Genomic DNA, 14,509 nt, shown 5'->3' with positions numbered 1-14,509 from the left:
CACACACACACACACACACACACAGAGAAAAACAGCTTTGAGTGACGTCAGACTCTGGGAATTTTGAAAGTTTTCTGACTCCTAGTAGTTCCTTGGCAGTGGTAAAATTAGTTCCCTGACGGGGGTGAAGTCAGTTTGTGGCTGATCTGTGTCACTGAAATCTGTTCCCTGTCAACAGTGACATTATTCCCTGTCAGGGTTGTAATTAGTTCCCTGTTGACAGTGAAATAAGTAAACAAATAGTGGAATCACTTCCTTGTCAACAACAAAAATTAGTTCCCTGTTAATACTGAAATTAGCCTCCGTTTAGTAGAGAAATGAGTTCCCTGTCAATTAAAAAATTAGTTTCCTTATAGTAGTGAAACAGTTCCCTGTAAGGGGTGAATTAGTTCCCTGTTAACAGTGAAATTAGTTATTTTTTCAGGGGTGAATTAGTTCCCTGTAACAGTGAAAGTGAAACAGTGAAAGCGTCTGAGGAGTTTCTCTGTGAACTTTCCTCCAGTTTCCAGCAGCTCTCAGAGGGCTGCGTGTTAACGTTTGATTAACACTTCCACAGAACAGCAGGACGGGACTCACAGGAAGGAAAACATGAACACACACACACACACACACACACGCACACACAACCCCCACCACACGCACACGCACACGCACACGCACACGCACACGCACACACACACACACCCACACACACCCCACACACACGCACACCACACCCACACACACCCCACCACCCCCACGCACCCACACCCCACCCCCCCCACACACCCCCCACACACCCCCACCCCCCACCCCCCCACCCCACGCACACACACAACCCCCCCCCCCCCACACACACCCCCCCACCCCCCCCACACGCACCCCCACACACACACACACCCACACACCCCCCCCCACACCCCCACACGCACCCCACACACCCGCACACCCACACACCCCCGCGCACACACACACACAAACACACACGCACACGCACACGCACACGCACGCACACACACACAAACACACACGCACACACACACGCACACACACGCGCACACGCACACACGCGCACACGCACACGCACACGCACACACGCTCACACACACACACGCACACACACAAACACACACGCACACACAAAAACACACACGCACACACACACACACGCACACACGCACACACACACACACGCACACACGCACACACACACACACACAAACACACACACAAACACACACACAAACACACACACAAACACACACAAACACACACACGCACGCACACACACAAACACACACGCACACACACACACACACACAAACACACACACACACAGCAACTGATTCTCTGTTACTGAACCCCACATTAACAGAAGTGTGTGTGACGTCGTAAAGTAATCCTCACTGTGTTTCTTTTGCCGTTGAAATGCATCTCTATGACGTCGCAGCCGGCGTGACACGGCGACCTGAACTCCACGCCGTCCGAGCCGCAGACCGGGTTAAAGGCGTCTTGAGGACAGCGGCAGGCAGCGCTGCACGACAACACATCAGTCCTGATCACACACACACACACACACACACACACACACACACATTAGTGTGAGCACTAGGGCTGGGTATTGTCAAGAACCTCATAATTAAATTCAATTTCGATTCTTTGGGTCACGATTCGATTTGATTTCGATTCAATATTGATCCAGTTGCTTCGATATCGATTCAGCTGATGTCAGAAGTATCCGGATAATTCATTCGAATACTTTCTGATATGTGTTAAATAAAATAAATAAAATAAAAATTAAACTAAAATAAATTTAAAGTACAGAAAAGTGCACATTTTAATTAGTTCCCTGTCAGAGACTAAATTTTTTCCCTTGCCAGTAATGAAAATACTTCCCTTTCAGTGGTTCACTTAGTTCCCTGACAGTGCTTTCATTGCGCCCAGTCCTTGTTAAAACTGAACCCCCATCAATGGTTAAGTGAGTTCCCTGACAGTGATGAAATTAGTTCCCTCTCAGTAGTGAAATCAGGTAACTTTCAGTAGTAAAATTGTTCCCTATTGATGATGTTATTAGTTCCCGGTTAATAGAAAAATTAGTTCCCTGTCATTGTTTAATTTTGGTAAAATGAGTTCCCTCTCAATGTCAATTGTGATGTTAAATAGTTCAACAGTTAAATTAGTTTCCTGTTAGTTTTAAAAAATAGTTCCCTCTCAGTGGCTGAATTAGTTTTATTACAGTGTTAAAATGAGTCCCTTTTCATTAGTTCCCTGTCTAATAGGACCTCTGTTCCCCGTGTTTTACCTGTTGGGAAAGACTCCTGCGACGGTCTGCGTTGGGCAGCCGATCAGCAGCAGCGGCGTGGCGGAGAACAGGCCGAGCACGATGGCGGCGGTGCACAGCTTGCTGGCACCTCGGACCGAAAGATTCAACCGCCGCATCAGAACGCCGCCCAGGACGGTTCCCAACACTGCCAGCGGGATACAGACGCCTCCTGTGGGAAGACAAAAAACAAAAAAATTAACTTCAGTTCACTGTTCCTCGGTGAAACTCAACTTACGGCCCGAGGGCCAAAATCTGGCCCCTCAACCATTTCCTGATTAACGATAAACAGAAAGTGATCGACTCTGTGAATAGTTTTTGTACTTTGAGTCTCTATGATATGTCAAAGGACACAGATAAGACACTAATGTCCGAAAATACTAGAAATGTCCTTAAATCCTCCAAACGTCCTAAATTCCAGAGACATGTTTGAGCCCGCTGTGACTGTCCCCCGTCATGCTGCGATAAGCTCGGCACGGTTGTGTCCTCTCACCGATCATCATGGTGGAGAAGGGGACGGACTGGCTGAACTGTCTCTCGATGAATTTGGCCATGAAGGTGGCAAGGCCGGCCAGCAGCGCCGCCAGGTTGACCTGCGCCAGAACCACCAACAGGTAGACGGGACTCCGCAGCATCCGCAGGGCGATACGGGGAAAACCTGAGAGACAGAGGGGGACAGAGGGGGACAGACAGGACGGTCAGGTCTGATGTATGGCGCCTGTTATTAGAGATGCTGCTGACGAATCAGAGTGCAGTCAGAACGACCTCTGATGACCCGCCGTGGTGGTCAGACAGGAAACAGACGGAGACTCTTACTTTTGAGGAACTCGAGGAGAGACGTTTCCTGCAGTGTCTCTGTCTGCTGCTGCTGCTGCTTACAGTTCGCTGAGGACTCGATGTCTTCGCTGCTGTCCTGCACAGACACGAAGCACAATGCGACACACTGCTTTAAACACGTTACATTCACGTCTCTGAGAGTCTCTGTAGATGAAGGTGTCCTCTGTGTGGTGTGTGAGCGCTGCGTGTCCTGTTTGAATGTGTGATGGTGTTGGTGGTGGACTTGTTCTGGTTCAGACTCTGAGGTCAGCTGGACAAAAGTTTCTCTGATAAACTGGGACATGTTTAGATTTAAAGTCGAGACACGAGGAGGAAAACCAGCTGGTCGAAGGTCCTGACAGCAGAAATACGACCAGGAGACAGAGCTGTGATCTGAGCGTCCACGCTCCTGATTCATCAGCTGACTCATGTTCTAACCCGTCACCGAGCAGCTGCTGCTCTCACGCTGCTCAGCTGAGCAGCTGCTGCTCTCATGCTGCTCAACTGCAGATTAAATCATCATTTTGGAATCATTATAAAATGATTATAAAATATGAACAGGAAGTGAATTCAGAAGGTTATTGTAAGCTGCTGTGCTGCGAGGTCCCAAAATCCTAGAAATGTTCTAAAATACTTAAATCTTCATAATCTCCTAAAATTACAATCACAGTGGCCCCTGGCCTCCTGCCAGTTTGTAAAGTGACCCCCAGGTGAAGGTGGTTGAGTCTTTCTGTTGCACAGTTTGATTTTTCCTCTCTGAATCTGGGGGGTTGTGTCTGCTGCAGTCTCACCTCTCTCTGCATGTCTCTGGGGAAGAAGAGGTACGGCAGCGCGGCGAGGAAGAGGAGGCAGGACGCCAACAGGAAGCCCAGCCACCAGGCGCCCACCCAGCGCAGGTCCTTATGGTTCAGCTGGATCTGATCTGGGAACAGAGGCAGGAAAAGTGATGTTCCTTTGGTAAAAAGTGCAAGAAAACTAGTTTTAAAAAAAGAGAGAAAGAAAGTAAATGAAAAAAATAAAGTTTAAAAACAAGGATTAACTTGTTTGAAGTTTAGTCATGATTCTGCTACTGTGATCATTATAAACACAGTTTTTCCCAAGTTTTTTTAAATCCTTTTCTATATGTGTTGATTTTTTGCATCTGACTGCAGCACAAGAGAAGTGACGGGGACACAGTTTGGGGGAAATGAGCGGTTTGATGTTGCATCGTCGGGATGTTTGATGATGAGTCGTCATGGTGAACGTTTTATCTCCTCTGAAACTGATGCAGTGAACTTTGTAATTTAACTCTTCATTTCCACCTGCAGCCGTTACAGATTAACTCCATGAGTCATCACGAGTCTCTGAAGGACGTACGACGATGTTCCCTCCGGTTTTGGTCGACAGCTCCTCCTGAGGGACACATCTGTCTCAGTGAGGATTTAAGGGTTAATGTTTGACTCAAAGTACATAATTATATGATCAAATTGCGTGCACGGAGCTGCAGTGTCGCCGCACCTCGACAGGTCCGACTGCACCGACTGACGTCAGCGCTCTAATCCACAGCCTTTATTCAGCCGGGACTCGTTTCACGGAGGACGTTTCTGCAGGTCTGAACACGAACACAACGACCGCTGCTGGTCCTGCTGCAGTTTCACAACAGCCGAACAGACGGACTGAATTTATTTTCACGTCTCTGAGGGATTCGCTCTGGAGCAGTTTCTCAGCGACACGCTGCCAACGTTTGCTCTGCCAGATTCTCCCGCAGCTATTATCCCCGAAACTAAAAGAACCACTGACACCCTCATCCTCCCATGTTAGGCTTTTCTTGTATTCAGTTGGTTTTATTTTTTGTTGTCTTTTTTATTTCTCACCATAATTTTAATCCTTTAAAGCCTGAATCCACATCAGTTTTCCTCTGCGTTCACACGTTTTTAAACCTAATCAGCAACAGAAATATTATAGACAGATGGATAGACAGATAGATAGACAGACAGACAGACAGACAGACAGATAGATAGATAGACAGATAGATAGATAGATAGATGCTCTCCTTAGAAACGTTGTTTTGGGTTCCTCTGAGATCCTTTCAATCTCCTGAGAAAAGTTTGTTTTATAGCAAAAAGCTTTTTAGTTCTTTTGCACAACTTTGCGTTCTCCCAAAGTTTCGAGTACTCTTGAAAAACCTCTGCATTATCCTAAGAAACTCGCTCAAAAACTTTTGAGTTTTCTCCAAAAACATTCCCATGAAAACATTTAATTTCTTTGAGAAGACTTTTGCATTTTTCCAAAATACTTTTTCGGTCCTTCCACAAGATTTTCACGTTCTGCCAAGAAACCTTTGAGCACTAAAAGTGTGTGCGTTTCCCTGAGACAAGTCCTTAATTCTCTTGTAAAAATCTGAAGTCTCCCAAGAAAACTGAACTTTTTGGCAAAACTTTTGCAATGTCCTGGAAAACTTTTGAGTTCTTTGACAGATACTCCTGCGTTTTCTTGTGAAAGGTTTGTGTTCTCCTGAGATACTTTTGGGTCGTCTCAAAACTTTTGCTTTCTTGCTTCCAAGAAACTCTCGAGTTTTCTTGCAAAACTTTTGGACTCTCCTGAAAAAGCTCCTGAATTCTCAAAAAAACCCAAATAGCTAAATTGTGGTCTTCGAATAAATTTTTGATCACATTCTCCCAAGAAATCTTTGAGCTCTCTTACAAAACTTTTGCATTTTCTAGTTAATCATCAGTTAAGGAAAAGAGAATCGATTTATGATCGTTCGTGTCTGACATCAAAAACATGAATGGAGTTGGATCTGCTAAAATCGAACATTTAACATCAAACATTAGATTGTTTTGGTGTTGGTGTTTAGACGATAATTAAAGTTTTAGAGAAAATATCTTAAATGAATAAATCAGAAGCGTTTCCTGACGTTCATCTGTTTTTGGTCTTGATGTTTCTGACGAGGAGAAAATTCACTCCGCGCTCGTTTTGGACAAACTGTTGTTCTAAAATCTGATCTTTGTTTTTCTGGCTGCAGCTTCAGACTTCGGCTCTGTCGTTTCTCAGCGAGACGGACAGAAGCTGAGCGCGGCGTCCTGCAGAGTCGACAGAGTCGTCAGAGCGTCTCTGAGCTCGTCTTTCAGTCCGCTCAGATTTCGGAGTTTCAGGATGTTTGTTGGTTTTTAGTGAAACTGAGACGCCGCGAAAGTTTGACGCCGCTCAGATTAACGGAGCTTCTCTCTGCAGAGCCACGTTCAAACAAAAACCTGTTTCCTGTCGTACCACGGTCAGCGTGTGTGCGTGTGTGTGTGTGCGCATGTTTGTGTGTGTGTGTGTGTGTGTGTGTGTGCATGTGTCAGGGTTGGTACGGTCTTGAAAGACCTGGAAAACATCACAGAATTTTCAAATAGTGAGTCCCACGCTTGTAAAAGTTTTGGAAAACTAAGTTAACCCTGAAAGTTTTGGAAAAGTCCTGGAATTTTATTCCACAAACCTGTAAAATAACACGGTGTGCTCAAGAGCCGTCAGAAATCTGGAAATCTAACGATAGTTTCTGTTTTTCACAGTTTCTGGCTGCAATCATGATAGTTTAGATGATTATTTAAAGAAAAAGCGTTTTTCCCCTTAAACATTTCCAAAAACCTTTCCAAAAAGTTTTACAACAAAAATGGACAAAATGGTCTGAAGAGCACATACTTTTCAAAACAGATTTTTTCAAAGAATCGCCTTTTTTTTTCTTAAAGCCAAAATAAAAAAGCCAAAAGTTTTTTCTTTAAAAATTACATACAGTTACATTTTTTGAAAGAAAGAGGAAGAAGATGAAGATGATGAAGATGATGAAGTTTCTGGCTGACAGATGGTGACATTTTGTTGATTTTGACAGAAAACAGGTTTGGAAGGCATGCTGTCTTTAAAATTCACCCAAAAACATTTTCATAAAAAGGATTGAAGAGGAAAAGGAAGTCACTGACGCCGACATTAATGTGACATGAATCAGCTGTTCAACAGCTCGACGTGTCACAAGGTCACACACAGACGACGTTTCACAGCTTCTGTTCGTCACATTTTGTCAGCATGAATAGTAGAAACATTTCTGAGTGTCAGATGTTAATTTTCCTCTCTGATCCCTAACAGGAAATGAGCGACATCAATCAGCTGTTTTCGCTGCGCTGTGAGTGACCTCTGACCCCCTCCGTTATGAAATCAGAGATATAAACGAGCGTCTCCTCACCTCTGGACAGCTTGTCAAAGTCCACGTAGAATCGCAGCATGAGGGAGCCGCTGACGAAGCCGACGGCCGGGCCGATGGAGGTCACGGCGAGGAGGATCCCTGAAAAACAAACAAAAATGTTTGTCCGAGCCAAAGTCCTCAAAAGGCTGAACCTCTTTCCTGCTCTGACTCTCCGTCGAGCAATTAATTTATAACAACCCACCAATGTTTTTTGGTGTTTTTTTGATGACTTTTCCTCTTTCCCCTCAGCTTTTGTGCCGCCTAACGTGTGTGTCTGTCCCAAAGAACACGAGCTTCTAGCAGCACTCTGTCATCACTTTAGGCTGACGTGCTGCCTAACACTCTGAATATTACGCTCTAGGTATCCCTCTAAGTCTACATGTTACGCTCTAGGTATCCCTCTAAGTCTACATGTTACGCTCTAGGTATGCTTCTGTGTCTGCTTTTGACGTTTCAGGATGCTGCTACCATGATGTCAACACGAGCGTATGGTGGGATGACGCTGCACGTGGTTATGTTTAGGAAAAAACTCAACACAAGCATTTGGTTAGGGTAAGAAAAAAACGCCATGCTGCGGCAGGATGATACGGTCGGTGTCAGTTGAGAATCAGGTGGCACCTGTCGTGTCTGCATGATACACCGCTGGACAGCGTCAGGTTGAAACGCTGCCTAACCACCTGTGCAGCATGTGTGTTTGTTAACATCCCGGCGTTGGCATTTCTACAGAGTATTCCACAAAATTCGTACATGAACCCACATAATTTGGGAGGCTGCAATCACATTACCAATGAGGGAAGTAAAGAAGGATCACAAAACATGAGACTCTGTCACTGTTTTTTTCCCTAAATCGAACCACAGTCATTTATGTTGATATGTCATATTCAAGAACTCTGAGAGCAACAAAAGTCTGATTGTCCTCACGTCTCTAACCGTCGCCGCTCTCACGGTTTGATTAAAATACTCGAGTAAATTTAAGTTGATTCTGGCTGGTTAAAACTCGTCCTTTTCACTGGATATCGTAGAGTTTCGTGATCGTACCGAGGTAGAGTGGGGAGTTCTTCCTGCTGGCGTAGTCGTCGATGTAGGAGATGCCGAAGGGCTGGATGGGGACGGCTCCGATGCCCAGCAGCAGCTGACCAAGGAGCAGCAGGGGGTACACCCACTGCTGGGCGCGGCTCTCCGTCCGGCTGCAGCTCTGATTGGAGGAGGAGGTGACCGGGCTGCTCTCTGATTGGCAGAGGCTGGAGTTGAAGGCTGCTGGGAAACAGACAGGGAGAGTTTAAGGGCTGGTTTCATAAATAAACCAGGAGTCGGCTTAAATGTGGACCAGTTCGACCAGAACATTGATTTGGTTTTCTGCAGACGACACTGTGCTTTATCCCTGTGCTGACTCCATCATGACGCCACCCGAAATCTACAGCTGCCATTTCACCTCCTTCAACAATCCTCCACAATCTGAAACTGTTTCTAAACTCTACAAACGCTGAAGGATTCTGTTCACAAATGCAAGAAATATTGTCTGTGGAGCATTGAAATTCATTCTGACATTTCCATAATAATGAGAGTGCAACGTTATCAATATCATGGCAATTTAATTTAAGATAAACTTGTTTAGGGCTGCTGGAATATCATACTGCACTTTTCAAATTCAAACTTTAAAAAACTATACATTATCATTTTCTACTTTCACTGAGTTTAACCAACATCAGTCCTGATATAAATATCAACTTTTAAAGAATTTTAAGCCTTTAAATGCCAGTTTCTGTCATGATGCCACTATGTTTTTAGAAGAAATGCTCATGAATCCTCCCCATACTCTACAGAAATCAGTAAGAGTGGATGCAAAGTGGTTCACTCGTGTGTGTGTGTGTGTGTGTGTGTGTGATCTCACAGCTGATGCGGTCGGTGTATTCGTACGGTCCTCCCAGGAAGTGCGGCAGTGACATCAGCAGCGAGGCCAGGCTGGCCAGCAGAGCTCCGCCCCCGATGAACCGCGGTCGGTGAACTCGACTCCCCAAAAAACTGACGAACACGATGAGCACCGTGTTCCCCACCTGCACACACACACACACACACACACACACACAGAGATGTAGATTTGGGTGATCTGTAATATTTGGTTTCGTTCACACCTTCCTGAAATGTGACAGTATGTGACGTGTGAATGTGTCTCGGGGAGCATGCTCACTTTCAGCTTTCCAAATGAACAAATACACAACATAAACCCACCAACTGTTCACAAAAGTCATACTCTGACACCCATTCTCGTGATTAACCCTTTGAGACGTATGAACGTTGAGTTTCTGGTTGTTAGTCGGGCGGTTCTGGTCTAAACGTGGCCTCAGATCCTGCAGGTTTTCTCTCAGCGTTCACAGTTCTGACGCTGAATCTGAAACCTGAACGTTTGTCCCGTAGAAGCTCTGAGCGACGTCACAGACAGTGATGAGGTCATGTGATTATCTGTCAACAAACAGACAGGAAGCGTCCCGCTCTCACCTCGTTGAACGCCGCCAGCAGCCCGGACTTCTGGCTGGAGAGGCCGTAGCGCCGCTCGATGGTGGAGATGGAGCTCTTCATGTAGCCCGACACCAGCAGCTGCGCCAGCTGCAGCAGACTGTGACACAACACGAAGACCTGCAGACAGACGGAGGACAGGAAGAGGACGAATGACAGGAGCCGACGCGGCCGCCTCTCTGCGGGCGTGCTTCTGTGTTCAGGTTTAAATGATTAAATGACTCTGCGTTAAAGATTTAAAATGAATCTGAGCAGCAGAAACAACCAGTGAGTGAGTCATGTGAGGCGACCTGCGGAGAGGAAACGTGTCCATGTTTGACCTCAGGGAACAATGGCAGGATGGACTTCAGGACGAGAAATCAGACGCTCAAAGAAAAGACTTTGTGTCCGCAGGTTTGTCAGGGAGCCTCTGACTCCTCACTGGGAGAAAATACCGTCTCTCAATGTTTCTGTTAACCACCGATACCTCACTTTGTTCGTTATTTCATCGTGGATATGTTTAGTTTAAACACCTGTGGTTATGGTTTGGAAACGATCAGGATTGAAATACAGCCACAGATCCGTGAAAAACACGTACTCTTTATAGCACAGTCTTATATCTCTGACAACAGCAGCCTTTAGTTGTTCTGTCCCTGATGGACAAACAGCCCCAGATCCCTAAAAAACACCCAAATTTAATGGCCAAAACATAGCTGGAAACACAGAGGTGACTCCCTAAAAAGACACTCGGTTAATCTAGCTTTGTGTCTCCTCGGTGTCCCACTGTCCAGCGTCCCCTCCCCCTCCTGATGGTTTAGCCTGACACTGAATCACCCTCTATGCTGACGATATCCGATTCTATCTTTCATTTATGCCAAAATCTTTCAACAAATTGACTCCCTTGCTGTTGGGAGACGGGAGACGTTTGGTCACGGATCGACGCGGCGCAGTCAGCAGAGGAAAAAACACTGGCATTCTGCAGACCACAAACACATCTGTACATCTCATTCGTATCATGTCAGCGTCTCTGAAGTGCCTCAGAGCTGGTGGAGGGGGCGCCGGAGAGACACCTGCAGAGCCGCAGACTGCTGTTCAGCACCGGCCAACCACGCAACTGTTTGTCACGATCAGTCCAACACGTCTCCAGCAGCTTTTTAGGCACCAAACGTCCGAGTTTTTTAGACCCGCTGCTGTTTTTCCACTGATGACAGATCACAAAAAATACATTTATCTTATATCACGCGTAAATGTATTTGGCAATAAAACCTGATTGTAAAATTGTATTAATTTGGTGTAAATTACTGTTTCCTTTTGTCGACCTGTTCAAAAGCTCTGAGAAGTTTGGGAGCATGACTCTCCGGTTCATGGAGCGTTTCTGCGTTTTACTTTTCAAACTTTCTGCCAGACAGAAAAATATTTTCCTGCGAGTCCACCACATGTGGACTCAGCAGCGGTTTTTCTTTTTGCTTGATGTGAAGCACAAACAAACCTTGATGCTGTTGAAGGGACTCCGGCGGCAGGCGGGAGGGGGTGACCTCACGGGGTCAGAGGTCATGGCGGGGTCGCTGGCGCCCATGATTTAATGTTTCACCACACAGGCTGAAGAGCGGGACGAAGTCTGTAAAACACAAACACAAGTTTAACCCCCGCTGATCAAAGACCTGTTTAACATCCAGACTCGGATCATGTGACAGTTTTATGTCTTCACTTTGAGCGTGTCCTCGTGTCCTATTTGTCCGTGCAAAGAGTCTCCCAGAGCGACTGTGAGCGCGCAGGAGGGGCGTGCACGTGCTGTGTGTTGACACAAGGAGATAAGGCGAGAGTGAAAGCTGCAGGCGGCAGGAGGCCCGAGGGTTGGACGGACGCCAAAAGGAAAATCACTGTGGGACAAAAACAAGAGAGACTCAGATTACAGCCTGACGGTTTCACTATTGTTAACAGCTGATATTAACCCTTTGAAACCTGACTACATAAGTTTGTTTTGGTTTTTTGGGAGACCAGAAACTTGCATAGAAATTCTAAAAAAATAGGGAACATTTTTCCCGATTTTTTGGATCATTTTCTGATAACCCTCCCCTCTTTTTGAAAACTATTTTAAAGTAATTTTCTCCTTAATTTTGTGTAATTTTGTTGTACATTTCTTGAAAAGTTAGAAGGCAGGCTTTCTGTAAAACATTTGACCCTTTTTATTATACAGGTGTGTGAAACGAAATTCCAGGGCTTTTCCCCTAAAACTTCCTGGGTGTATCTAGTTTTCCAAAACTTTTCCAGGCCTGGAAATTGCTATCACAAATTCCATGACTTTTCCAGGTTTTCATTGACCATACAAACCATTTCTTATTTGCTGAGGGGCCGATGGCGGTTTATGAGAAGAATATCTGCTGATAGTGATGTGCGGCTGATAAATCTTTGCATCTCTAACGTAGTTCTGTGTTTTATGATTCATTACACCATTTATACTTATTTTACTTTTGTTTTTTGTTTTTTTGTACTTAAATAACTCAGGAACACAACTGTGCCCTTCAGATCTCATCTACTCATTGCCGCACAGAATCAGTTACTTCTGTAATATTCTTCCCATCATGCAGTGCGGTCAGATAGTTATTTATCAGTCATTTTTAGTTATTTATTTTATGAGTATCTGGACTAAACCATCTTGTTTTTAGGAGAAAAGAAAAGGAGGCGGAGGTCGGCCTCAGAGGAGCAGAGAGGCAGAGATTTCTTATCAGCAGAGGAATGTGGAAACCAGCAGCCGACAGTTTTATCCAAATGAGCCGACCTTCAGCCCACCGACAGACGGCAGAAGCACCGTCACCGATTTGAAAATAACGAGGAGCTGTTTGTCAGATACAGCCGCTCTGATTGTTTGAACTCTGTTGTTGTTTTGTCTGTGTGAGCGCCACAACTCTGTGAACGCTGATCCTCCGACTTTTCAGACAACATTTTGCTGACAGGTTTCTCCTTGACAACATCAAACTGACTCATTCAGTGTTTCCTGAGTCCGTTCTCATCCAAAAGTCTTCAAATAACGCAACTTTTGCAGTGCTTTGGGCGAAAGATCCCGACGCCAAAAGCCACCTTTTGCATCTGCGTGATACGCTGCTGGAGTTGGAGCTGTTAGAAAAGCAACAAAGGCCTCCAGAATGACTAAAAGCACTCAGTTCGCCAGAAGCAACCGTGTTCGGCGATATGAACCTGCGGGAAAAGCACTGCCGATTACATTTGAATTGTTATTTGGTGTTGAACAGCGGTCTGCTGCTTCCCGTCTCCTCAGTGTCATACCGTCCACCGTCCCCTCCACCTCGTGATGACACCGTCAGCTCAGATTCGTCACTTTAGGAACATTGATGTATCCCAACACTGAAGCGATTAAATCACCCTCTATGCTGATGACATCCAGCTATAGCTTTCATTTATGCCAAATTTTTTCAACAAAGTGACTCCTCTGCTGTTTGAATTCGATAAACGCAGCCAAGTCAGCAGAAGAAAAAAAATTAAAATTTCTGAAAAAAAAACAAAGTCAAACTCAGATACGACGTCACTTCAGAGACCCCGAGACGAAACGCATGAATGTGGCGTATTTGTTGTTTGCAGAAACATTCAACGCCAACATTTCTTCTGCTGGTCGGGTTGTTGGGTTCTTGTGTTTCAGTGTTTGACAGCAGCCTCTAGTGTCCCTCAGAGGAGCTGCAGTGTCCTCTGTCCCTCGGACCGTCTTCACTCGTGCTGTTCGTCTTTCTGACAGTAAGAAGTTTCGCGATGGCACCGTGTAACCGATGGAAGTTTGTCACCTATTCACTGCTTTAAAAAACGTCTCCCAGTGAGAGACGGAGATTGTCCCCGTCTGAAGACAGATTTACTCGGTGACAGAGTCTTAGGTAGCGAGCTCAGCATGAGGAGGCGGGGATCTTTGCTGTTGCTGAGTTTCTCTGCCACAGAACTCCAGAATTTGAGATAAGGGTAAATGTTTGAAGTTACGTAACGTCACACTGAAAATCTGGCGTTTTCACATTTTATTACTCGTCTGATCTACGCAGAACTTTTAACTCTTTTTTTAAATTTAGGACATAAATTATCTGAGATGTACAGAGGAAATACTTCAGAAATACCTCCAAACTGAGCGCAGTACTTTTGGGTGTCTGTGACAGCGAGTCCCTGAAGTGTCTGCAAACAACAACACAGCAGCACGATTCCACGCTCCCTCTGACACTGACTTCAGAAGCAGCAGCAGAGTCCCAGTCCTCCCAGTCCTCCCAGTCCTCCCAGTCCTCCTATTCTTCCCAGTCCTCCTATTCTTCCCAGTCCTCCCAGTCCTCCTATTCTTCCCAGTCCTCCTATTCTTCCCAGTCCTCCCAGTCCTCCTATTCTTCCCAGTCCTCCTATTCTTCCCAGTCCTCCCAGTCCTCCTATTCTTCCCAGTCCTCCTATTCTTCCCAGTCCTCCCAGTCCTCCTATTCTTCCCAGTCCTCCCAGTCCTCCTATTCTTCCCAGTCCTCCCAGTCCTCCTATTCTTCCCAGTCCTCACATTCCTCCCAGTAAGAAATGACTGTCTGACTCACTGTGAAAGCAGCAGCTCGCTTCCGTTACTCTGTTTGCCTTCGCAGAGTTTCATTAAAGCAGCTGCAGTCACTCAGCAGCTGACAGACGACCTGCTGAAGCAGAACACAGCGAGGAGGAGGAGGAGGAGGAGGAGGAGGAGGAGG

The 14,509-nt window shown here is 45.7% G+C and overlaps 1 protein-coding gene across 1 annotated transcript in view; it reads right to left on the bottom strand.

The window, feature by feature from the left end:
- LOC121952253 (solute carrier organic anion transporter family member 2B1-like) overlaps positions 1-14,067 on the bottom strand; it is a 19,675-nt gene extending 5,608 nt beyond the window's left edge. The window contains 12 exon segments of the mRNA XM_042498808.1: positions 1,387-1,534; positions 2,282-2,471; positions 2,793-2,957; positions 3,116-3,212; positions 3,907-4,037; positions 7,314-7,412; positions 8,352-8,570; positions 9,205-9,367; positions 9,810-9,947; positions 11,296-11,424; positions 11,515-11,686; positions 13,916-14,067. Coding sequence (XP_042354742.1) covers positions 1,387-1,534; positions 2,282-2,471; positions 2,793-2,957; positions 3,116-3,212; positions 3,907-4,037; positions 7,314-7,412; positions 8,352-8,570; positions 9,205-9,367; positions 9,810-9,947; positions 11,296-11,382 — 1,437 coding nt within the window. The 5' untranslated portion in view covers positions 11,383-11,424; positions 11,515-11,686; positions 13,916-14,067.
- Positions 14,068-14,509: the final 442 nt, after the last annotated feature.

Source organism: Plectropomus leopardus, chromosome 13 (genome assembly GCF_008729295.1).
Source record: "Plectropomus leopardus isolate mb chromosome 13, YSFRI_Pleo_2.0, whole genome shotgun sequence".
NCBI lineage: Eukaryota > Metazoa > Chordata > Actinopteri > Perciformes > Serranidae > Plectropomus > Plectropomus leopardus.
This window is presented reverse-complemented; position numbering and strand designations above follow the sequence as displayed.